This window comes from Anastrepha obliqua, chromosome 4 (genome assembly GCF_027943255.1).
Source record: "Anastrepha obliqua isolate idAnaObli1 chromosome 4, idAnaObli1_1.0, whole genome shotgun sequence".
NCBI classification, from domain to species: domain Eukaryota; kingdom Metazoa; phylum Arthropoda; class Insecta; order Diptera; family Tephritidae; genus Anastrepha; species Anastrepha obliqua.
The window spans coordinates 64,818,555-64,843,427 of record NC_072895.1 but is presented as its reverse complement, the minus strand read 5'-3'; the positions used below and the strand labels follow the sequence as shown (position 1 = coordinate 64,843,427).

The 24,873-nt window shown below is 35.1% G+C and overlaps 1 protein-coding gene across 10 annotated transcripts in view; it reads right to left on the bottom strand.

The window, feature by feature from the left end:
- The window catches only part of LOC129246307 (protein NDRG3), a 97,644-nt gene that overhangs the window by 18,588 nt on the left and 54,183 nt on the right, over window positions 1–24,873 (bottom strand). For 4 of the 10 annotated variants that reach the window (XM_054885010.1, XM_054885011.1, XM_054885016.1 and 1 more), the window contains 5 exons: window positions 15,832–15,927; window positions 14,422–14,615; window positions 11,764–11,884; window positions 10,958–11,522; window positions 10,781–10,865 (listed from right to left, as the gene is read on the bottom strand). In XM_054885010.1, coding sequence (XP_054740985.1) covers window positions 10,781–10,865; window positions 10,958–11,522; window positions 11,764–11,884; window positions 14,422–14,615; window positions 15,832–15,927 — 1,061 coding nt within the window. The remainder of the gene's footprint in view (window positions 1–10,780; window positions 10,866–10,957; window positions 11,523–11,763; window positions 11,885–14,421; window positions 14,616–15,831; window positions 15,928–24,873) is intronic. The other 6 variants (XM_054885012.1, XM_054885014.1, XM_054885019.1 and 3 more) reach the window with 2 other exon arrangements.

Here is a 24,873-nt window from a genome sequence, read left to right as displayed (position 1 = left end):
GATAACTTTTTTTTATTATTTTTTTTTAATACGTTACAAATTTTGATAATCTCTGACATTTTGAACTCGAAAATAACTGCTTTGCCAAACGCATCAACTACACCAATCAATTATGTGAGACAAATACGAATACAAATTCGACGATCGAGAAATGTTTAACTGCATTCTATTGGCAGCGTTGCAATGTGACCCTGTGTGCGCACCTCCTCCCGCACCCATGGCTCTGGGGCTTTACATACATATTTATTACTATTTAGATTACAACAAGCAGTGATACTAGAGTTAATTTTCTGTTACTGACATAAATCTTCCAAAAATTTCTGCGCTTTATTGCGATTTTTCTGCTTTTCAGTGACGCAAGGCGTGGGAGTAAAGCGTAGCAACAAACAAATAGCATCGACAAATTTGGAATTTGGTGTGGAAAATATAGGGGATTGGTAACGGGGGTTGGTTTATTGTTAAAGCAACAATGTTTTGGTTTTGGTTAAAACATTTGCAGCAAAAAGCAAAATTAAGTCAAAGATACATACATACATACCACAAATGTAAATAAAGTTGTTCAAGATATTTTTTTATATTTATTTTTTTACAAAGGTAATTGAATTAGTTTGTTGAGTGAAGAGCACGTTTCGAGATTACGTTGTTTGAAAAAAGAAAATTCGGAGATAAATTTCAAAAATTGCATATTTTTGTGAAGCATACATTTTTTTTTTAATATTTCCACAAAAAAAATATGAAACGATATTGAAATGTTATGGCATATTTGAAGCGTAAAAGATTTTTTCCATTTTGTTACACACAAAGCGATTGCACATGGCGTATGTGTCAGTTGAATGTGTGAATGGTTACGAATTTCAGGGAATTTCAATACAATTATCAATATATTCGTGGAGATTTTTTAAGCATGATTTTGTTTGTGTTTCGATATGTGGGATTTCATTAAATATTTGTATTATAAACATTTGAAAAGGAGATATAAAAGAGAGAAAAAAGAAAAGAAAATATTTGTATGTCCAAATTAAATTTCAATTACTTCACAGCGTTGGTATTTGTTCTTAATAATGAGAGCGGTGTGTATTGTAATGTTGTGCTTTTTTTGTTTAGTTTAATTTTAGAAATGCAAAATGTTAAAAGTGTTGTGAAGTGTTGAATTAAGGATATATATTACCATGATTCGTAGGGTGACAGGGCGATTACGTAAAATGGGTGTTAAATATGGGATAAAGTATTTTCTGTCTTCTGAAACAATGATTTCCATGGCAAGTTCTATTTATGGTACCGAAATTGCGAATAAAAACAGATGCTGCTTTCGAACTGTTAACTAAGAAGAATCTATAATCATTTTTTTAATCAACACAATGGGCTTTAGTAAGCAAGCTGGCAAACTATTCCATACTTTTAAATGTGTATTAACTCTTTCCGTTCTCCCAACTGCCTAACAAAAAGAAACTATTTTTGCTTTCAACACTTTTGATGTTTCAATTTCGGCCAAACAAATTGCTAACGGTATGAAATTGCATTATAAAAAATTAAAAGCAATTATCGTTTTCGTACCTTCAAGAATTTCTAAAGTTCTGACATTTTTAGAGAGCAATGCACAAGTCATAGTCACTTTGTGTCGGCCGCTGCAACGGAACGAGCCAGGTATGTCCAGGTTCCACACTAAACAGTGAACACGAAACATCAAATGAATGAAACATTTTTTTAGGAGCAGACATTTTTGCCAAGAAAAAATTTGCTCATTAAAAAATCATCTGACGCTCGGAGTAGGCAAAAGACGTAGATCCCTTCATTTGTGAAACAATCAATTATATGTAATGCACTTGTACTTACAAAATTAAGTCACTTTTTCATTTTACTTTTATTCGTAATATTTTCTATGTTAAATAGTTTTCATAAAACAAAACCTCATAAATCAAAGGGCCAAACTTGGTACGAAATTTACTTTGTACGAATTTTACCAACTTCCTTCATTTAATCCGAATCATTGGAAAACTTTTGATTATGCAGTTTTATAGCCAAAGCAATTTTAGTCCACGTTTGTAGTCGCTTGAAAATCGCATTGATTTTTAATAATTTTTTTTTACTGCTTGCGATGTTGAGAATTTTGTTCCTCTCTTATAACATTGACTTAGTTATGGAGGTTTAAGTGTATATATTTTTTTAGGTTTATATATGTACAAAGTTATGTCGGGAGTTTTTTTTAGCTACATGAGAACTATTAACATTGGTTTGCAAGCCGATAATGACAAACTGTGTTGACATTTCTATTCAGTAAGGCTTGACAAGTCTTGAATCTCTTAACGCCAGAACAACCCTTCCGAATTGTAGAAATTCACTTCGAAAAAAAAAATCTGTTTGCGAAGTTCATAAAGTAATTCGTCCGTTTTAAGGTCAACATAATCGGCCTAGTGAGAAAGCAATTCATGCATTCATGTTGATCGTTTGCGCAATAAACTTTACTCTTCTCCAATCAAAGCCAGCAACAAGACAAAAAAATTAAGACACCGAAATGTCGATTTGTCGTCGTTCTTAACTTGTTCACCTTTGTCCTTCGACTATACTGGTTTTGTACTGGTTAAAATAAGTTGAAAAAAATGTTTAACGTCGAAATTAGTAGAGCGCTGCAACGCTGGAGTTTCCAACTGGCGTACAAGATACAGCTCGTAATTATTATCTAAAGCAAAATATTTAAATGAATTTCAAATTATCATGATTTTTCATTCTAGATGAACTAAGAAAACTGAGAGAAATTCCAAAATTTCAACTTTTTGAAGGTTTTAAAGAAAAAATGCCTTTCTATAAAAAAAAATTCACTTCAACTTGGTATAAAAATCTTGAAAAACATTTTTTTATCTATTTTGTTAGTTTAAATAGAAGAGAATTTAATACTGAAGGAACAAGCTATGATTCATTTCAAAAGGTTAATTAGTTTTTTTTCATTCATGTACGCCAATTCAAAGAAATCATAAAAATGAAAAGTCGAGAAAAGAAGATAAAGTTTGTACTATAGCTGTCCGGTCACAGCGTAACTACCTAACGCTCGCCTACCTTTGGCTTTGTATCTACGGAAATATTGAGAATTAGGCTCTGTAACTTTGTGTGCATATTCTGAAATATATTAGGAATCGCTTAAAACGAAAAAAAAAATTGATTTTTTTTACTTTAAAAACCAGGCTCCCCCCTTAAGGCAGTGGAGGCCAAAACTATCATTGATGTCGCACGGCCAGATTTATTAAAAAATAGTTAAAAATTTTAATAATCTAATGGAACATGTGCCTGTTAGGCGCAGCGAATATACGCCAGATATCATATTAAAAAAATAAATGCCATGAAATCATCTACGAGATTATATAATAATAAACAAAAAATTCAATCGAACAATATTTCTGTTTTGTATTATCATTTTAAGTTCTCAAGCTCTTAAGAGAACACCCAATAGTATAGGTATATACATACATATACATAGTTAGGGAAATTTCACTTTACCTGATAGGAATTGCAAAGAAACACATTTTTTTTTTTTCAAACCATATCAGATGATTATGTCTAACACTCGCAATCATGGCAACTCACCTGCGAGTACGGTTTAGAAATACAAAACAAAAAAAGATAAAGGCGAGTTTATACAAGATGGTTTTACTAGAACAGCTGATTTGCCTTTTTTCATATTGGTCATTTCAATGTCAAAGTGATTGAAATTCTTGGAAAGCATTCAGTTGATTCAAGCCAATAAATTGAAAACCCAAATTACATGTTAAATTCACATTACAATTTCAAAATACAGTGTAAATTAAAAAACATTAATTTTCTGGTTTTTTTATTTCTCGTATTATTTTTAAAATTTTGTGAAGAAGAATCAAAAGAGAATATTAAATAATTAATGCCAATTTTTTTTCGTTACTGCGCCCAGCTTTTATGAATTCGCCTTAATGCTGATTCACTTTTTTCTTTACAATTTCCCACTCTACTTGAAGCAAGCAAAAGTCAAAACGTTTCATATCTAATTTTTCCCCCCCTTTTTCTTTCCTTTTCCACTTGTATTATCTCTAGTGAACCATGGTATTTGTCTCAGTTGTATCCTCGCATGAAACACCAAATGGCTGAAAGAGTTTTTTCTAATAGCAGTCGCTCCTCGACAAGCAGTAGTAAAGCTCCGAGGGTATTTCCGCATTGAAAAAGCTCCTAATAAAAAAAGCATTTGCAGTTCGGAGGTGGCATAAAACTGTAGGTCTCTCCATTTTTGAAAAAAACAGCACAGGCACACCACAAATCAAAGGAGCAGTTCGGCTGAATACCCAATAAAGGGTGTAAGCAACAATTATCTATTCATTTATATCCTTAACGTACCCACCACTAAGCTAGGCTATTTCCTATACAAACATTCAAACTCGTACGTCAATGAATGATTGTGTGACTCTGTTATACATACATTTTTAACTATACTATATAGTAGCTCAGTCGCAATGAGGAAAAGAATTTCATGTATATTTTTTATTTTGTTTTCGAACAATTTTATTTTATTTTTGAATAAATCCAATCAATTCACATCGTTTTAATCTTCTTCCAAAAATATTAATTTTAACAAATTTTACAAATGAATTAATGTTTGCAAATTTCTTTTTCAAATTCGTAGCCAATATTTTACTTGCAAATATATGTATAGTATATAAGTATATAATAGATTTATTTTATCAACGCAATGCAATAAATGTAATTTTGTACGATAATGCATACATACAATTTGAATACTAATACGAGTATATGAAGTTATGTACGAGTGTATGATGTAATAACAGTTTCTCTGAATACATGATTTTGTAATTGTGCATATATGTGTGTGGGTGTGTGAGTGTGGCTAATGGTATAGATTTTGGGTAGCACGTTTTCATAACCGAATATTTATGTAATTGTACGAGTATGTATTCAAACGAATTTTGCTTATAAAGTACTTATGTAAGCTTTGTAGCGCCTGTATATAAAGAGAGAACAATATAAACAGCTTTATTAGTTTTTAAAACTTATTTTCTTATAAGATGCTGTCGCGTTTCTCATTTGAATTCAATAAAACAATTATTGTGGCATCATACTTTTCAAGTATACTATGCATTTACTATATGGCATGCCACACATTGTCCTACATTTTCCTAGTATAAATGTTAACATGTATGCAGTTGTGTGTTATATGGGCACAGATTCGCACATATGACTGCGCAAAAGCAGTGGCACGTCAGCCACGTTTTTTTAATTTTATTCCTATTTTGAAGTTTTTTTCTTAATTTTGCTACAGCTTTTAAGCCAAATATAGGCATTGCTTTAGGGTTATAAAGTAAGCGTCATGCGTTATTTGAAGTGTATTAAGTTGTAAACGCGTTTTAGTTCTTCAATTTATTCAATAGTCAAAGCGACTGTCGAAGCTTTGGTGCTATATTGGTTAACAGGAGCTTTGTAAAGCCAACGCAACTACTGGATACTCCACCTACAACTTCACTCTTTCACTTACAACTTTTACAAGTTCCGTCTGCAAAACAAGCAAGGTTATTTTAAGTATGCATATTAGGATGACCCAAAAATTTATTTTAACCAACTTTTTTTTTTTGTTATGTAATATTTACCCGCGTCGCCAACGTTTTGAAAATTACCATATGAAAAATAAACTTATTTTTTTATCTATTTATTTACTTTTAATGCGGATTTTAATTTTAATAGAGCAGTTTGCTGAGTACAATGCACGCCTTTATCTAGCGTTCATCGACTTCGGAAAAGCACTTCATGTCTTGAGGTAATCTGGTATGCTCTGTTAGCTAGAGGTGGTAGCGTATATACATATATATATATTTCCGTAATTCCTAGGTGGAACAAAGGGCCAAATTATTAACATTATGGAACATGATGTACAGTTTAGCTAGTCTTTTTCGACAGTATCTGACGTGAGGCAGGGTTGCGCACTCCCCCCTTATTTTTCATAGCAGCTTTGGACATAGTTTTGGAAACTTACAGCAGTGGGGGCAGTAACTGGAAGATGACTCAAAAACCAGGTGACCTTTGATATGCTGACGAAGCTTTTTTTGTTAGTAATACATTCATTCATACAAATGCAAGAAAGGTTGCCAAATGTGACAAGCGACTGCTTAAAGCTTGGCTTAAAAGTCAACACAAAGAAGACCAAATCTATGCGAATAAAAGTAAACAACAAAACACAGTTCGAAATAGTGGGGGATGTATGCGAATTAGAGTATGTCGGCAGCATCTTGACCCCCGATGATGGTACAACGTCTCACATTCAGCGAAGATTATCCAAAGCGGCAAGTATGTTTGCTGGGTTGTTACGAGTATGGCAAGGTGAGGCAAGGTGCACTAGACTAGTTTACTGAGTGTGGTTTACTCGCGAGTTGGGTCTAATAAGGCGCCTAAAAGAGTAACACAAGTAAGGAATTTTGAAGCTTGTGTAAAATCAGTTCTACTCTATGCGAGCGAAACGTGGCACTTAAAGCAAGAATCGGCAAGAATACTGCAGTCATTTGTAAATATTAGATGCGTGCGTCGTTTTATCGGCATTTGTGGTCACGAACCATTTACAACCAACGTCTTTGCCACAGACCAAACCAAACAAAAACCAATTGAAAAGGAAATTATGCGGAAAAAGTACTAATGGATTGGACTAAGGTGGATTTATTATAGGTGACAGCAACCACATATAAGTAAAACCCTACATGTATTTGTTGTTGCGTTTGGTCCAAGCATCACGTCAAAATCAGTAATCAAATGTAAACATACGAATGTAAACATACCAATACATACAAACAAAGCATATCATTTTGACGTAAGCCATATCTACGGCGAAAAATTCAGCTCGGTGAATGCTGTCACCTATAATAAATCCACCTTGGATTGGACATACGCTTTGAACAAATTCGGGCGAAATAGCTCATTCAGCTTTGCAGCGGAAACCACAAGGCGGCCTAAATTAACTTGATGTAGGGCTTGTAGAAAGCCAGCGAATAATTCAGCGAACTAAAATTTGTAGCAAGAAAACCTGATTTGTGGAAATCTTTTGTAGTTAGTCTAAGTTCTTCTTCTAAGTTAGGATGTGGATTGTAATATTGGAACTTGTCAGTAATAATAATAATAATAGTCTTCTTAATAGTCTATTTAGTCTTTTATAATACAATTCCTTTAACTCCTGGAGCAAAGCGCGTCAGCACACATTAAATTGTAAAATTGGAGATAAAAATTTGTATAAAATATTTGCAGATCAATATAATTTAATCTTTTAACTTCCTCTACTAAACGCCCAAACTAAACTGAAAAAAAACAATTTTCATTATTTTTCTTAAATTTCCCCAAATTGTAAAAAATATTAAAAAAAAAACAATAAAAAATTTTGATATAATTTTTTAGATTTTTGTGAAGAGAAATTAAAATAAGAGATTAAATAATATTGATCCGAAAACTGTTTAAAATGTGTGCCCAACATAAGAATTCTAAGCATTAGTGGCACGGGAAAATATTAAATAACCCAAAAAAACAGTTTTTGGTTGTAGAACACCATCAAGAAAACCATTTCTTTGTTTGGGGCATCCTAGCATGCATATATTTAACTTCATTTTAATTTTAAGGAAGTGCATGTAAAAGTAGTAAAGAGCGGACGATTCAACTAAACTTTAAATTAAAAGTTTGGAAAAATTTTTTATATGTCCGTTTTTTAATGTACTTTAGTTCCCCTAGTACTCTCTTGCTATTTGCGCTAAATGTTACCACTTCTATTTTCACAGTAACATCAAATAATTCATTTAAGGAGTGATAGCTGACAGAATTGCAAGCATAAATTCTGGTCGCCGGTTCCCTGTTGATTTGAATTAGCTAAAACGGTATCCTATTTTACAAGCACAGCGTTTGCTCGCTATAGGTGAATCATAGGGTTTAGCATTAGCTCCTCATCATGTTGGTATCCCGCGGTTGGGGCTAACTTGTATTGTTTAAAGCGCAGAAGAGTAGGGTAGTGGTACTATGTGAGCCAATATGGAGTAATTAAAAGAGTTAATAAAAACAGACTGACTTAATCGAATACATTTACACGTAATAGTTCAACTAATTACAATGCGCAACAATTTTAATCTTTTAAAAATAAACAAAATACTTGCAAATCTTATCCACTGCTTTAACGATCTTTCGACTGGCTGCCACTGTACTTTTAAAGTTTAAAGGTATCAACCAACAATCTCTGACCTTAAATTTATGTGAGAGAAAGAGCGCGCAGTAAGCCAAGCAGTGTGGATCGCTATTATAAACTAATAAAACTAGTAACGTGCACACGGTACCGAAAAAAACGGAGTATGTTTTCATGAAAAGTCTGTTAATTTTATGTATTTACAGATTTAAAACAACCCCGAAATGACTAACTATACATATCTGTATACTAGGGCGGGTCGATTTAAAAATCGCTCATTGCTTTGTGGAAATCGTATTCTAGGGATCAAAATAAGAAACTTTGCCGAAGGAACCATACCTCTAAAACGAATTCTGATGTCCCCCAATTTAAAAATATCACCATTTTTGGCGTTTACATGAAAAAATCAGCTAAATGGCTATGTTTTTTCTTTATTTTTATTTATTTATATATTAATAATATTTATTATTTATTTATAATACAATAATATCTATTTTTTCTCTTAAGAAATTTATTTAGCAGGAACATATGTAAATGAAAAAATTAATTTAAGTGAGTTATAGAAAAGAAACTAAAAAGTTCGACCCAAATTGGGGGACATCAGAATTCGTTTTAGAGGTATGGTTCCTTCGGCAAAGTTTCTTATTTCGATCCCTAGAATATGATTTTCACAGAGCAATGGACGACTTTTTTGCCTCCCCACAAATCGACCCGGCCTACTGTATACATTTGATAAAATAACTTAAGTCGAGTTAGCACTTTTTTCTGTAACGCGCTAAATTGCTTGCTTTCTTTGAAATATTTAATCAATTAATCATTTATATCCGTAACTTGAGTAGATATATAAATAAAAGGTAAATAATTTACTTAATTTTTCTATGGTAGATAAGAATTTATTGAGCTTAAAGCCAAACCTGTTAAAGTCACATAAGTTGTTTGGCCAAGGCATAAATGTGTCAAGCTTAAATGCAGTTTCATCTAGAAAATTTTGTTTCAAATACCAATAAACAAGCACTCCTAACTGCCCTCATAGTAACATTCCCACTGCGCTTGGTCATATGAAAAAAGAGTAGCATCAAAAACGAAGATATACTTTTCTATTGGACGTTTAGGACGTGCATGCAATAACATAACACGGAGATGACCTTGACCATCGCCCCATTTTGCCCGTGATATGGTGTAGGGCAGTGTCATGTAAGTATACCACCCACTACTCTAGAAACTACCCGTGGAAGTGTTAATAAATGGTTGGTGGATTTGCCTTCTATGTAAAAGCGAAGTGCTATAGTGGCAGTCCTGCGAGATGTTAATGCATATCACAAGGTATTAGCGTCCGACACAATTGTGATTCACAGCTCTTTTTTAAGGTAGCTGTGTAACACTCTCTATTCCCCTGTGTCCAGGCACACCCCAGATAATGACTCGTCTGCTAGTGCAACGTTCACTGCCGCGCACAACGCGAAAATAGCTATTACTGCCTAGATGGCTGTCTGGCTGTTAAAGAAGATTTTCAGGGTAGAGTGCTCATTTCGACCTTTTTATTGCTACCGTGTGAATAGTGCTTAGTGCTCCAGTTAAACTCAGAGCTAGGGCCCTTAAAGTTCCGAAACTCAAATACTAAAATTGATGCCATTATAATTTTGATTTAGTTTGCTCTGAAACCTGGTGCCTTTCTTTTTCAACTGCGTGATTCTCTATATTCATCTAAGCTTCAAAGCTCTGCAGCAGCCAAACGAAATTTGGCAAATTCCTGATCAGTGACTTGACAGATCAGAAGTACTTTTGATATTAAGAATTTCCAGTAATTTCACAGTTATACAGAGCTGTATATAAATAATTTGAACAAAATTGTCAGTTGGTATTTTTATCGTTTCCCAATAAATATTATTTCCAATTACAGATACCGCTCGAAGCCTAAGAAATACCTCAAATAATTGTCTGTGCTCTCAGGGGCTAAATAATGCATTCGCATCCCCACTCGTCAAAAATACGCTAAGCTCAGTGTTCGGATGAATGTACGAAATGATAGTAAATTTTATGTAAATGTCTATGACTGATAGAGGAGCAAGCAATTTGATCGGTTAAGTGTGTCTTTAGGTACATAATTTTTGAACTTATATTTGATTTATGCGTCAGTGTATGTGTAAAATGTGTATAAGAAACTATACATAGCTTAACAATTCTTAATCCAAAAATGATTATCGTTAATTTATAATTTGTGCTTCCGCTAACTTTAAGCATTCATAAATAGTATTTATATATTATAAATAAAATTTCGTTTTACTAAAAATTTTTTCTAAAAAATTATTCGCAATTGGCTAGTTTGATGTTACGCTATTTCGTACGCTCTTCTGCTTTTTAACTCGAATATTTGATTTTCTTTTAATAGTTGCGCTTAATGGCTGGGTTAAGTATTATTTTTTTTATTATTATTATATTTTGAGTCTTTGATACGAATTCGAATTTAGACTACGGGTGATAATGGAAACTATGTATGTAATAATTTGTATAAATTGTGGTTGTCATGGTTGTGGTTGTGGTAGTGGTGGAGGTGATGGTATTATCTTTTATTTATGTGTAAATTTAGCTGCGCAGTAGCTTAACACTTACCGTAGCCCTCGCCCTGCAGGAAAAGCCTGAAGGCTTCGGCCAATTTCGCTGGCTGCTCCTCTAGCACCATGGCGCAATCGGAGATCTGCAAAGCAAAATACGAAATTAGTTGCCATTTCAAAGATTTCCAAAAGCAAAAAAAAAAGAAACATTTCATCAAATCCTCTTATAGCAAACCTTCATCCAAGATGAATTTGTTGGATCCAAGCGCCCATTGAAGGTGACCGTATCATCGACATGTGGCGACAATGCGCCAGTAATATTGATAACCGGCATTTTCAGTGTGCACGCCGATGGCTGGGTACCTGGAGTTCCTGGTGGCGTACGTGTAATATTCAAATCGTTGCGATGGATGTACGAATTGATAAACATAGCCAAATTAGTGGGATTGACACCACGTTCGAAATGTTGTTTGTACATCTGCACCAAATCGTGATTGCGCTCCTCTGGATTGCGTCCAAAGTGATGCCACATCAGGTAGTCGATAACACTCTGAGTCATGCCTTTGGTGCGCAAGAAGCGTGCATTGAAGCTCTGATAGCCCCACTCAATCCAACCGGATTGTGTCGACACGCAATTGATGAGCACCAAAGCGCCAACTTTATCCGGGTTGGTGTGTGCAAAGCGAGCCAATATATTGGCGCCAGCTCCAACACCAAAACCAATCACTGACTTCAGGCCAAAATGTGACATCACGAAAACCAGCTGAGCGGCCAGCTCATCCATTGTAGGAAAGATGTAGCTGTGGGATAAAGTGAAAAGGGAAATGGGTAGGTGAAAAACTTGTATTTATTAATTTTTGTTTTTAGTTCTAAGTGGTCGAGCCAAGCTTATAACTGAAAAATAAAATGGTAAATGGTTTCTAAACTCCATTATTACTTAATCTAGTTCTACACGGCTTTAGATTTGTTTTACTTTACATTAAAACATATACAACATATTTATAAATACATACATATCTATTAAATACTATTCATATTTACTCTTCTGGTAATGTAGGTGCGCCCTCCTCTTGCCCAGGCGCTGTAACATGATAGACGCAGAAGTTCTCGAGCAACCCACGCATTGGTGGGAAATTGAAGAAGCCAGCGAAGCTGGTAGCATCTGTAAGAAAATGGATAGAGTTAGATAATATAATAAAAAGGCACTATTTTTTATAAAAATATGAGCAGCGCAAAAATACAGGGTATTTTAAACGACGCGCCTAGATGTTGTTTTAAAATAAAACATGTAAAGTTTGAGATTATTTCAGGTTTCACTATTTTTATTCAAAATACGGTTCTCAATAATTATATGTGGAAAATTACACCATTTAAATGTCCACCATGGACACGTCTACAGGTAAAATCCGTCAAACAGTCGATTCAAGAATGTCTAATTTTTGGGAACGGCGAAGTCGAGATGTTGAAGGTTGCGCTACAGCAGCAATATTCGCTCCAGTTTTTGGACTGCCACTACATTTTCTATGGTTGACAGAACCAATTTCGTGAAATTTTTATACCAACCTTTGAATTGTCGACTCATACGGATGATTATTTCCACCACAAAAATCACGAATTTTGTGATATGTTGTTCTTAAAATCGATCATTTTCGTAATCACTTTCAATAATTTTAGCGCTTGGTCCTACCATCTAAAATCGTACATCTGCTTACTTGACAAATGTTAAAAATGACTTAAAAATTGGACCGTCTATGTTAGGTACTATTCACTACTGACATCTAGGCGTCACTTTTGGAAGACCCTTCACCTAGGGAAACTAAGGGTTTATTAACTCCTATACGAAAATATAATTCTTAGCATATAAACATACATATGTAAGTACTAGGGCGGGTCGATTTAAAAATCGATCACTGCTCTGTGAAAATCGTATTCTAGGGATCAAAATAAGAAACTTTGCCGAAAGAACCATACCTCTAAAACGACTTTGACCCATTTAGAGTGCCCCAATCGAGTCCAAATTTATGACCGACCCCCACTAACTTTGGGGCACATGCCAGTGGCATACCCCCTGGAACTCCCCTGGGGGGTTTCCCATACAATCATTTCAAAATATCACCATTTTTGGCCTTTACATGAGAAAAGAAACTAAAAAGTTCGACCCAAATTGGGGGACATCAGAATTCGTTTTAGAGGTATGGTTCCTTCGGCAAAGTTTCTTATTTTGATCCCTGGAATATGATTTTCACAGAGCAATGGGCGATTTTTTTGCCTCCCCACAAATCGGCCCGGCCTAATAAGTACTCTTCCTGAATATTTAGTAGCATATTATTCAAAAAAGAAATACAGTTTTTATTCAATAGCATTAGATCCTTGAAGACGAGGAGCCTGATGAAATTCATTTCGAGTAGACATTAGGTCTAGGGACAAAGATTATTGGAAATCACGTGCTGAATCACAACGACCTGCCTAGGTGCGACCCACCAAGAGCCATGGCTCAACGTAAACTAACTCAATAGCGTATATAATAACTTGAGAAAGCAACAACAAACAAGTCCCAAATGACCCACGTATATGACCCACATTATGAAAGTGTGTGCCGTATAGGTATACCTTCTCGCAAAAGACTACAGGATCTACATTGACGGTTCTAAAATGAACTGTGGTGTGGTATCTGGTCTCTATTCGGAACCGCTCAACTTATCCAAATCAATTTGACTTCCTGACTATGCCAACGTGTTCCAAGCAGAACTATTAGCTTCCCTGCTTGCTTGCAAATCACTAAAATCAAAAACAGTGCGTGTAGCGTAGTACACATAACAGAAGTGAAACTTTCAGGGCAGACAAAGAAAGAGGGAGAGACCCGAGAGAGAATGAAAGACAGAGAGAGAAAGAATATATATCTAAATAAATTCACAACATTTAGAGAGAATACAAATAGACAAAATTTACAAAAAACAGAGAAGGGTCGACCGGTGTAGCTAAACGCCGGACACAAACCGTGGCAACAACGCGCACTACTCCAAACGTTTATCACCCGCACAAACGCAGCGATTCCAGGACCGTAGCAATGGCACAAATTAACGCAAGGCAATACCCATAAATCCGACGCCGGAATGGATAGCACTTTATAGTACGCACAAGCACTAGCCCGGAAACGGAAATAAGCGCCAAAAAATTGGGACCAAAAAACGCCCCAAACAGTAGGCACCAAGGAAATATTGTTTCATAAAGAAACCAGCCGTTTCGTAAAGGTAGTACCAATAATTGTTTTGTTCTGCAGAAATCTTTTCAGGAAAAAATCTTCGTGCTTGACTATCATTAGGAAAGGCCCAAATTCGAAACTCCGATCACGAAGCATGAATTGACAGAAAAAGTTTTCTCTAGCCTAGCGGTGTCGCTCCTCGGTAGACAATGGCAAACCTCCGAGTGTATTTCTATCAAGAAAAATCTCCTCATAAAAAACCATCTGTAGGTCGCTCCATTTGTGAAACACACCAAACGAATATCGTAAATAGGAGGAGGAACTCAGCCAATCACCCGAAATATATAAGAATAAATATGTAAACCCAATTTTATAATATTATATATTGCATGTAAATAACCTCCGCAGTAAATAGGTAAGCCGACTACGTTTCCATCTTAAGATTATCCAAGTATTTATCTAAGTTTTTAAAAAAGTGTAAAATCATTCATACTCACAATTCAATCCCAGATCGTGATACGTCAAAATCGCTGGCTTTGAGGTGTCACCCTGTATGGCCACATGTATATCCCCTTTATCGGTAGGCACACGACGTTGATCGCATGCCTCCAATATAGAATTGCGTGCATTAGGGAATTGCAACTGCACAGAGCGCAATTCAATATCATCCATAGGGTCGATGGGCATGGTGCTAAAGGGATGGAAATAAGAGCACTTTAGTAAAAACTATCGTATTTCAAAAATAATTAAGTAAATAAATTCATATGTATACATAGACCTATATACAGTATTTATAGCATAACCTGACTTATTATAAGTAACTGACTGTTGGGCATTATAGGTGTACATATACAAAGGTTTGAATCGCTACGTGGACACTGTTTGGTACAGGTATGAAACTACTTAGGTGGCAGGTTATTATGACTATCCAATTGGGAACTGAACACTTGGTGTGTAAGAAGGAAAGTTTGAGCTTTTGGTGTAGAACTGATACTGATTTTTTATGCAATTGCTTTGGTTTTGTGAGTTTTACATTCTAACTGGATGTTTGGGTATATTGGGAGTATTTTCCTTTCCATCAGGTGGTGTGTGTTAGCAATCTTCAGCATTTACAAAATATCATTTTTTTATTTATTTACGTATAAATTTGTTTATTAGTTTTATATATGTATGGTTATGTACTATGTACGAGTATGTTCATCTATGTACTTGTATGTAGATCAGGCAAGTGTATATGAGCAGGCTTATGTTCTGTAGAGTCGAGTCAAATCCATTGCTATTGGCAATAACGGGCGTGTTTCTATTGCTAGATCTTACATTTCTAAAATACTCAAATGCAATTTCCTCGGATGTTTTTGTTTATTTTTTTTTTTGTATATTGCTAAGGATGCTTTTTAATGCGGCAAAATTGCTTAAATTCAAAAACTATCATACAAATGCTAAGCTACGTGTTTCAAGTCGAATGCTAAGCTAAGTTTTTCAAATAAAAGTTAATGCTAAGCTAATAAAGAATATACAAATTAAACCGAGGGATAATATGAAAAAAATATTCTTACAAACTCAAAAACTTATTTGAAGAATCTAAAGCTAAAGGAGTACAGAAAATTATATGCCATACAAGAAATCTAGTTTTATTAAAAAAAAAAACAAGTTTTAGTAATTTTTTAAAAAGGCACACAGGAGAGGTGTTGCATGTAAATTATTCGATAGCAAGGATTCGGGTATTTCCACTGTTTTACAAAAGTCGTTCAGTTTTACATAAATTTTGTATACTTGATTAATTGTAGATGTTTTTTTGTTTTTGTTTTTTATTTGTTTGATTTGAGATGAAAAGCTATTTATTATGTAGGCTGTAGTTGCTAGTTGTAATTGTAGTTTATTGTAGACGTAATTTTCAGCGCGCTTACCCCAACAAACGTGCCTCCTCGGCCGTGTGTGTCGGCGCAGATGGCATCTTCGTGTTCAGTGGCTTACCGATTTTGTCCCGGTCTCTGAAATAAATACTATAGACATGCAAGCGCAAAGAAAACAATTTTCAAAGAAAAATAATTAAAAACCTAAACGTTAATCAAAAGCGATGTTTAGCGAGCTTTTAGAGTTGGGAAAATCGACAACGAAAACTATAAGGATTTTATATTTTTTCATAGTGAGCTGTGGCTATTTATTTTGCTTAACTCATATAAAATGAAATTCAGAAGATCGCAAAACGGTTTTTATCTTCTAGATTGCAAACACAGGGTAGTTCAAAAAAAAGTTTTCTTAACAAAATGAACAAGAATCTATGTTTCATAGTATGGTTGGCTTCACCAGAAAGATAAAATATGCCAAGTATTTAAAGCATACAATTTCATTGATGAGGCTGCTTCAGTGGCTTTGTAGAAGTACATTCATTCATTCATCTACAATTTTCAAGACATTGTAAATTTGTTCTAACTTGTAAACTTGAATCATTATGTATTAAACAGTGTTCCGAGGTGGACAGTCTTCACGGCCGAAAAAGCTGTTGACACCATCATCATTTTTAGTGCAAAAATTTATATTTTTTAATGTGCTGAGTGTGTCCGGAGCAATGTCATGAGTTAAATCAAAGACCATCTCAGCCCATGTATTCCATTTCAGCATACAAATAGGCAGTGATCATAGCTTTGAAGCGTCAAAATGACATACCTGGCCATATTTATTACTATTTGCGCTAATCATCGGCAATTGACAATTTCGTTTATTAATATTGCCCAGTTGGCAATTCACCAAGTGAGGATTTTTCGGCCAAAGTCGTTGCATACATACAATATCCAAGCCTGATTCAATTGTTACTTTTAAGCTATTCATCCGAGAGCTTTGCGCAAAATCTTGAGTAATTTGGTTCAAATTGATTGTTAGTCGATGCTATTGAATTCAAGTGCACATTTTCGACTGGAGCGGCCACATCATTGTTGATACTTTTCCGACGCTTTTAAGGCATTATTAAGTTAGTTTTATTCTATGGCATCATATTACCGACTAGCGGTCAACATTTCAACTGAAAGTGAGCTGACTGGTCAATACAACTTGTGGTTGAAAAATAAAACTATATTTGGACCACCCTGTATATATGTACGTACGTAAGCGTAAAAGTTACATATGCGCAATCAAGGCAAATAACTTTGATTTTGATTCAAATTATATAATTATTCAGTTTCTTTTGTAATTTAAGAGTACACTGCACAACTTTTCTAATTTTACATTTCAATTACCCAACCATCTAGAGAAAAATTCGTCTTTTTCAACTATAATAATTATTCGATGTCATTTATTCCTAATATTTAAAGACATCAATTCATTTAAAAATCTCGATGTAGATTACGAAACTAGTTTCATCTTGTGCTCCTACGTATTATAGTTAGGTGATTTATTATTTAATTTCTGTATAATACATAAAATAGAAATAGCTTCATTATTCCAATACACTCCCTCAAAAGTCTCTAAAAGCTCAAGCAAAACTCGCTAATAATTATCGTTTTAAGCCAAATACAAACTTATTTTTTATAAAAAACAAATTAAAGGGATCTTAAAGCGTAAAATCCCAATAAAGGAAACACTTGAAATGTAGAATTCAGTACAGTAATGTTATTAAATGTAAATAATATATTGTGTGAGTGTGTGTGTGTGTGTGTGCATGTTTTCTGATTCAAAAAAAGTGTGAAAAGCGATAATTTAGTATTTTATGTGGTGTATATGAATAAGCAATGCCCTTATTTTTTGAGTTCAGGAATTAAAATTATAAATAATCCTTACGTTAGTTGAAGATATTCTCAAAATTCAAAATTGTCAAACCACAATGTTGTCAAACACGCATCCAGCTTTGACAGAGGTATAGGCCGAACTTATTGGTCTAAATGGAGAATTTTCCTTATCTTCCACTTTTAATATTGCAATCGCCCGATAATTGTACCCGGTTCTCCATGTTAAGCACATAGAATATTTGCTAAGCCGAAATAAGCACAGTCTCAGCACACTGACCTCAGTTATAACGAGGCACTACATATTAGGTAGGCACGCCCAAAGGATGGGTATGCAAATATATGGCTCTATACAGACGTAGTAGTCCTATTTTGGGTAGACAATTTTTTAATTAATTGGAAGATCTCAGTTCTGCAGAAATCAGGGATATTCTAAAATTTATGAAAATCACACACAGGTTTTAAAAGAGATAAGTACAGGTGGCCGCGTGGGTAGCGGCATTACAATGGGTTATAAGCTTCAGTGTGATCCGCATGACAGCCGCTTCAACCTAACCTAACTTAGCATTAAGCTCGAAAAGTTAGCTGTGGTTTATAGTAGAAATCTGGAATACTTGCGCTGTAATTAAAGTTGATATAAAGGGTGGTTAAATTTCAAAGGCCGATGTTGAATGTGAACCACACCTAAACGTCAAGTTTCTCTGTACATTTCATTTCAGATTTTTCAGTTTCAGACTAACTCAATTTGAACCATGGAAAGATACACAGTCGAGCAACGCATTAAAGTTATTCAGGCTTATTATGAAAACGGGCGTTCAAATCAAAATGCATATCGCGCACTTCGTGATTTTTTCGGTCAATTTAATCGTCCAAATGTGCGTACAATCGGAAAAATTGTGCAAAAGTTTGAGCAAATCGGGTCTGTAGGAGATGTGAAAACACCAGTGCATGCTCGTACAGCTCGTACTGCAGAAAATATGGCTGCTGTTCGCGATAGTGTGGTTGAAGAGCCGTCCACCTCAACTCGTCGTCGTGCCCAACAATTGCACCTCTCACGCTCGTCGTTGATGAACATTATGCATAAAGACTTCCATTTACACGCTTAGAAGGTGCAATTGACTCAAAAACTAAAGCCTCTTGACCATTTCAAGCGTCGTCAATGGTCGGAATGGTGGCAGGAAATGGCATCAGTGAATGACCAGTTTTCGAAGAAAATCATCTTCAGTGATGAGGCACATTTTCACCTCAGTGGATTCGTCAAAAAGTAGAATTGCTGCATTTGGGCGAATGATAATCCAATAGTGATTGCCAAAAAACCAATGTAGCCACAAAGAGTGACTGTTTGGTGCGGTTTATGAGCCGGCGGCATCATTGGGCCGTATTTGTTACAAAATGAGGACTGACTAGCCTTTCAGTTCCTGTGAATAGTGTTCGCTATCGTGAGATGATAACGATATGTGGTTTCAACAGGACGGTGCCACTTGTCACACAGCTTGCGAAACAATGGTTCTTTTGCGCGAAAAATTTGATGGCCGAATAGTCTCACGTCGCGGCGATGTCAATTGGCCGCCAAGATCATGTGATTTGACACCGTTTAACTTCTTTCTTTGGGGTTATTTGAAAGAAAAGATGTACGTCGATAAACCAGCAACAATTCAATAGCTAAAGGATGAGATAATTCGACACATTAACGGCATAGAACCTCAACTATTCCTCAGTGTCATCGAAAATTTGGACCATCGGCCAATATTTTATTTCATACGTAATTGAGCCATACCAATATTATCATAATAAAGAGAAATGATAATAATTTCCTAAAAAAAATGTATTTTATTCAAAATCAACACCGGCCCTTGAAACTTAACCACTCTTTATTATGCCACTTAGCCACCCTGGGCTTAGGAAACCAAATTGAAGTCTGATTAATTCAATAATGTTTGATTAAGTGCTAAACATGACATCCATCTATGTTTAAACTTGGAAAATTGGTACAACTTTGAACTGGCCGCATGACTTTCATAAGACGCAGTCGAAATCTTCATATGGCCGAAGTTATTTATAAATACTGAATGCTATAAAGCGAAACTTTTTCGATAGCTGAATGACTGATTAGGTGAAACTACATTAAGGTTGCGCTGGAAGGGATTGGTGTTTCTAGTGAGGCAGTCTGCCAAAGATGTATGAAGGTTGAGCAGATATCTCAGTAGATTTGTCTGCATTTGGCTGGATTTAGCTCGATATAGTTTCAGAATCATATATGTAGCTGATCATAACACTTAAAAATGTAATACCAGGAAATGTTTTGAGTATTAGAATCTTATATAGTTAATAAACTATGTGCTTCAAAAAGGCACTAAAAATTATCTACTTTATTAGCATTGCAGAATAGCTGCAGTTACGCATTTTTCACCAGCCTATTCCTCGTTCATTATATTTTTTCTACATAGTAAAACTACGAAATTCCACTGTTTTAACTCCAATGTGAGATCTGTGGCGTTCTACAGTAGTCATCAGTCAAATCAGTCAATCACGCCTTCGCACCTTCTTGCGAATATGCCGACCAGACATCTGGATTTCTAATGAGGAACTCTGTCAAAAGCCGCTCAATGTAGAAATCAGAGAAATAAAGTGTAAGTGACTGGGTCACACTGGTACTAGAATGGAGCCTACATCGCTCACGCGAACGAAGACGGACCAAAGGATTCTAACACAGATCTGTCCACTATGAGGTTCTAGCAGTTGACAGTTCGTTATCCTGCAACCAACTAAAAGAAATAGGTAGCAATGGAAATCTTTTAATTAGGACTAGAAGTAAAAGCAATCGTTTTTTTAAGATTCCGAAGCTATCACACTCATCATTTAGCTTTCGAGTGTCTCTTATTCTCCAAGATCAAGTTGTATATCAAGCAACTCATCATCGCGGCGCAAAGAAGTTTAAGGAAGCTACACTCACGGTGCTGAAAGGACAAACTAAGAAATTTAATATTTAAGAATAGCAATAGTTTCTTTAGAAACTTTGAGTTATTAACTTCAACTCCGCCTTACTTTGATAAGCGTCCTGCTGTTTTTATATCTCAGCTTCGTTGATTTTTAAATTGTCAGTAAATGGTGTATTTGGTAATAGTTCGACTACTTTTATGTCGGTTCGTTAAGGCAAGGAGGGGCTTCCAATTTTGAGAATATCTGCAGTAGATTCATACAAGGTGAGTACAAGGTGTCGCTATCGGAAAATTTATAGTTTTTGCAAATGGCGTCGTACGTCAACCATATGTGTCACTTGTGAATTAGACAGCTATAGTATGCAAGCAGACAAGTAATGGAGCGCGTAAAGGTTAAAATAAAGATTTCCATCACTCAAAATAATTTTTTTGCATTAAGTAAAAATTATTCAGAAACGAAAGTATATGATAAGTTTTGCGGCACCTTGTATGAACGATACGGCAGGTTTATTTATAATTAAAAATGTTCAATATAAAGAATAAATTAATAAAGGCACTCCTTATGCGTACATGTACATATTAAACAAGTATAAATGTATTTGTATATTCGTATATATGAAAACATTCTCACACGGCGGATTAGTGTTAGCTTATACCTATGACACTTTTCCTCCTGACTGAGATGAGCAGTGAAATTGATGAATTCATAAAATGTGTTAGTATGTATGAAGCAGTGGCGTTGCTTTTTAGTGCAAATAACGAAAGAGCAAAATATATTTGTAGATCTAACAGTACATTAAAAACTTAGGAAATAAAAAACTAAAGATTGCAAAACAATGCAATAAATTTAAGACGCCAGGCAATCATTTACGATGCTTGACTGGCAGTAGGGATACGAAAGTGAAAAACTACACCAAACTATGAAGCATAAAAGCAGGCGCATGCAAAAGCTGGAAACTATCAAGAGAAAGAGGTATTTCGAATTAAAACTTGAAAATATTTAATAGTTGTACTTAAAAAGCACAAAGCGCAAGCTATTTTTCTTATGCAGGCTTAAATTAAAAATTTACACACACTTACATAAAAAGAGAATGAAACACATACAGCTGCGAATACGTGAAATAGCATGTGTGAAATAGTAAATATGTGTGTAGAGATGTGCATATGGCAGATGTTTGTGTTGAAAAATGTGTGTAGAATACAAAAATGATTCATTCAGCATTAAAGCAGGAAAAAGCATGAGAATTGTGCGAAAATTGGGACAAGAAAATGTGAGGAAAAAATAAAAAAGCGAAATATCAAAACTATTAAATAAACCAGGCAGATGGAAAATAACTGTACATTCGATTTGTGCTAAAAATAAAAATCATTGTAACTATGTTGTGTCCTGTTTTAGTTGGTTCCATCGACCAGCCAAAGAGTAATGGAATGGTATTCGCTCGTAAAATTGGAAAGCAGGCGCCGCAAAACCGGCGCGTTTCACCCATAACTGGGCCATTCACAAATAGTTGACCAACTACGGAGGGAAACAAAGCGCCCACAGCACAAATCAAATACAACTCCACCCAACCAACGAATTTCTAGCTTAACGCACGAGCGAACCCCTTTCAATCTAAGCCAAAATTATCCGAAACATTGCAAACCCAACCAATTTCATTCAGTCATAAAGTGTTTGTATGTAGCAGTTTGTAAACTGTAAATACATACATACATGCACGCATGTGACTAACATATATGTATGAAGGTACAGTGTGTTTCAGAAGAACGTAGCTCTAAGACTTAATCCAGCGTAAGAAAGTGAGTAGTACATATTCAGTAAAGAGAGAGAGAGAGAGAGAGAGAGAGAGTGAGAGAAGAGAAGAAAACGATTAAGGGAAAAAAGAAATTTTGGAGGATAATAATTTTCGGCTAATTAGAAAGATGCCGGCGCCGATATGAATGTTTCAACCCTTCCCTGATAGATTCCCAAATATTTGGGGACGTGAGAAACTAGAAATATATTTCAATCAAAAATGATAGAATATAAGATTGTGGCTATCAGAGGACATCACATTACACTGGTGCAGTTGCGTGAAAGAAAGTTGAAAATGAAAAGAAGAAGAGGAAGCAATTGCACAAACAACACACAAAAAAATGTGCAAATGTGACGTCACACACACAGCGATTCCGTCAAATTCACTGCGAGCGTAATAGCAGGACGATATTCTGAACATCGCGTATTTTAATCAAGAATGAAAGAGTGCAAAGATGCGCAAACTGAAGTTGAAAAGGAGCGCACCTTTTCCGTGATGCATTTCTAGGAGAGATATACGAGAAAACGATTCAAGAAGATAATGTCAAAATAGCAAAGATTTAAACACAAAAATTAAAATTTAAGTTAGATTAATGTAAACAAAGAATATAATAGAAAAGTGAGTAGAATGAAAATATTGTTTCTAAACAAAACAATCTGGAATCACGTCATCTCAATAGCTGATGCTGTCAACTTCATTGAGGGCCAAGTAGCGACCCAATAAATGTGCAACCTTCTGTATTCTCTCAATCGTGTTTTTGTATTCTTTTCTCGTAAACGCAGAGCAGCTGACCTACTTTAAGTTATGAAGTTCCATACCACTTCCCTAAAGTACAACTTTTTCAGAGGTCCATATTTATCTTCTTGGTTTCTCTAACAATAAGCTTGAAATTAGTCGTGGAGCACTTTTCTGAACAGTTCATTATCAGGCTGATATTGGCATCAGGTGATCTTAGAAGTATCGCGTGATATTCGGTAATCTATAAACTAGTTAGGCCGGGTACCGCCGAATGGGTTTCTCCGAGTTCCAAGAACTCTAGGCAATTAACAGCACCCTTACTAGTTTGCAGTACGGATTTGAATATAACTTTTAGGGATTACTGGGCATAGACTGAGCTATTAATGAAAAACATCACTCAAAAATTACGAAAAAAATTTTTTCACCAAAAAGTTTGAACAAAAATATAATATTTTGTTGAAACAAAAGGAATTTTAAAAGTATATTCTATCCTAAAAAGTTAGAATAAAAGCCTAATAAAAGTCTATACCTAAATTTTCAACATTGAAAAAATCAAAATTATTAATTTTTTAAGATTTCTTGTACTTTTTATATATGTACATATATATAGATATATATAATTGGCGCGTACACCCTTTTTGGGTGTTTGACCGAGCTCATCCTCCTATTTGTGGTGTGCGTGTTGATGTTGTTCCACAAATGGAGGGACCTACAGTTTCAAGCCGACTCCGAACGGCAGATATTTTGTCTTGTAGTTTACTCCTTATTATATTCGAGCCTACAATTAAACCAATTTTCAGAAAAATTTACGGCAATGTCCAAATTACTTGAGAATCACTTCACATTGTATCTCTCATGCGATTAGACACTAACGGAGAGATGTTGCGACCTAAAAATGATTTCTTGTACCTCAATATGACGTCCCTAATTACTAGTACCGCAGGCATCTTCAGACTCCATAATGAAGGCGATAGGTACTTGATTGCCGGATTTCTTCCTATAAAAGGATTAGCAATACACTTCAAGAAAAAAATTAACCCAAATACAGTTAAGGTCAGGTATTCACGAAAAGGTGTGTGTTGAGATGTTCCTTCGTACTCCGGAGAGTCTCAGTAGAGAAACCTTTTCGGTGCTGCTGCGAACGCAATCTGAAATGACCGTTCAAGTAATCAGCAAGCAACTTTAAACCGACCCTACGTAAAGGGTACCTACACAGCCTGTATTTAAATAATTTTACGACTCTTGCATTTTCTCTTTTGATTTTGTAATGCCCTTTCTCTTCTCTCCAAAGTTTCCCTGTATGCAATTAGTATGGGTATATGTGAGTAAGTCTACACAAGGCGCAAAAATCCTTCAAAGCCGTCAGCACAAGTAGCATCAAGCGGAAATCGAAATTGGGATCACTACACAATCACCCACACACCATCCAGCTGAATCGCTTAGTCAGAGGCACTTAAATACGCGGTGGCGCCTAGGCGAACAAGGTAATGGGTATACAACAAAAGACTAAAAGCACACAAAGCTCTTCAGTTATGTATTATACACTTACACACAAAGAGAAATTTGAAATAAATCCACGGCGGTATTATTTGACGGGTAAGTAAATTTCAATAGGAGTGTGTCCAACGAAAGTGTAGTCAAAAGCAAAGGTAAATAATATGCATGGGTATGTACAGGTAGGAGTTGAGTTAAAAGCTGCTCCACATCTGGGGAAAAGGACACAGCAAACGAAGAAAAAATTAACCAAACATAGAGAAACT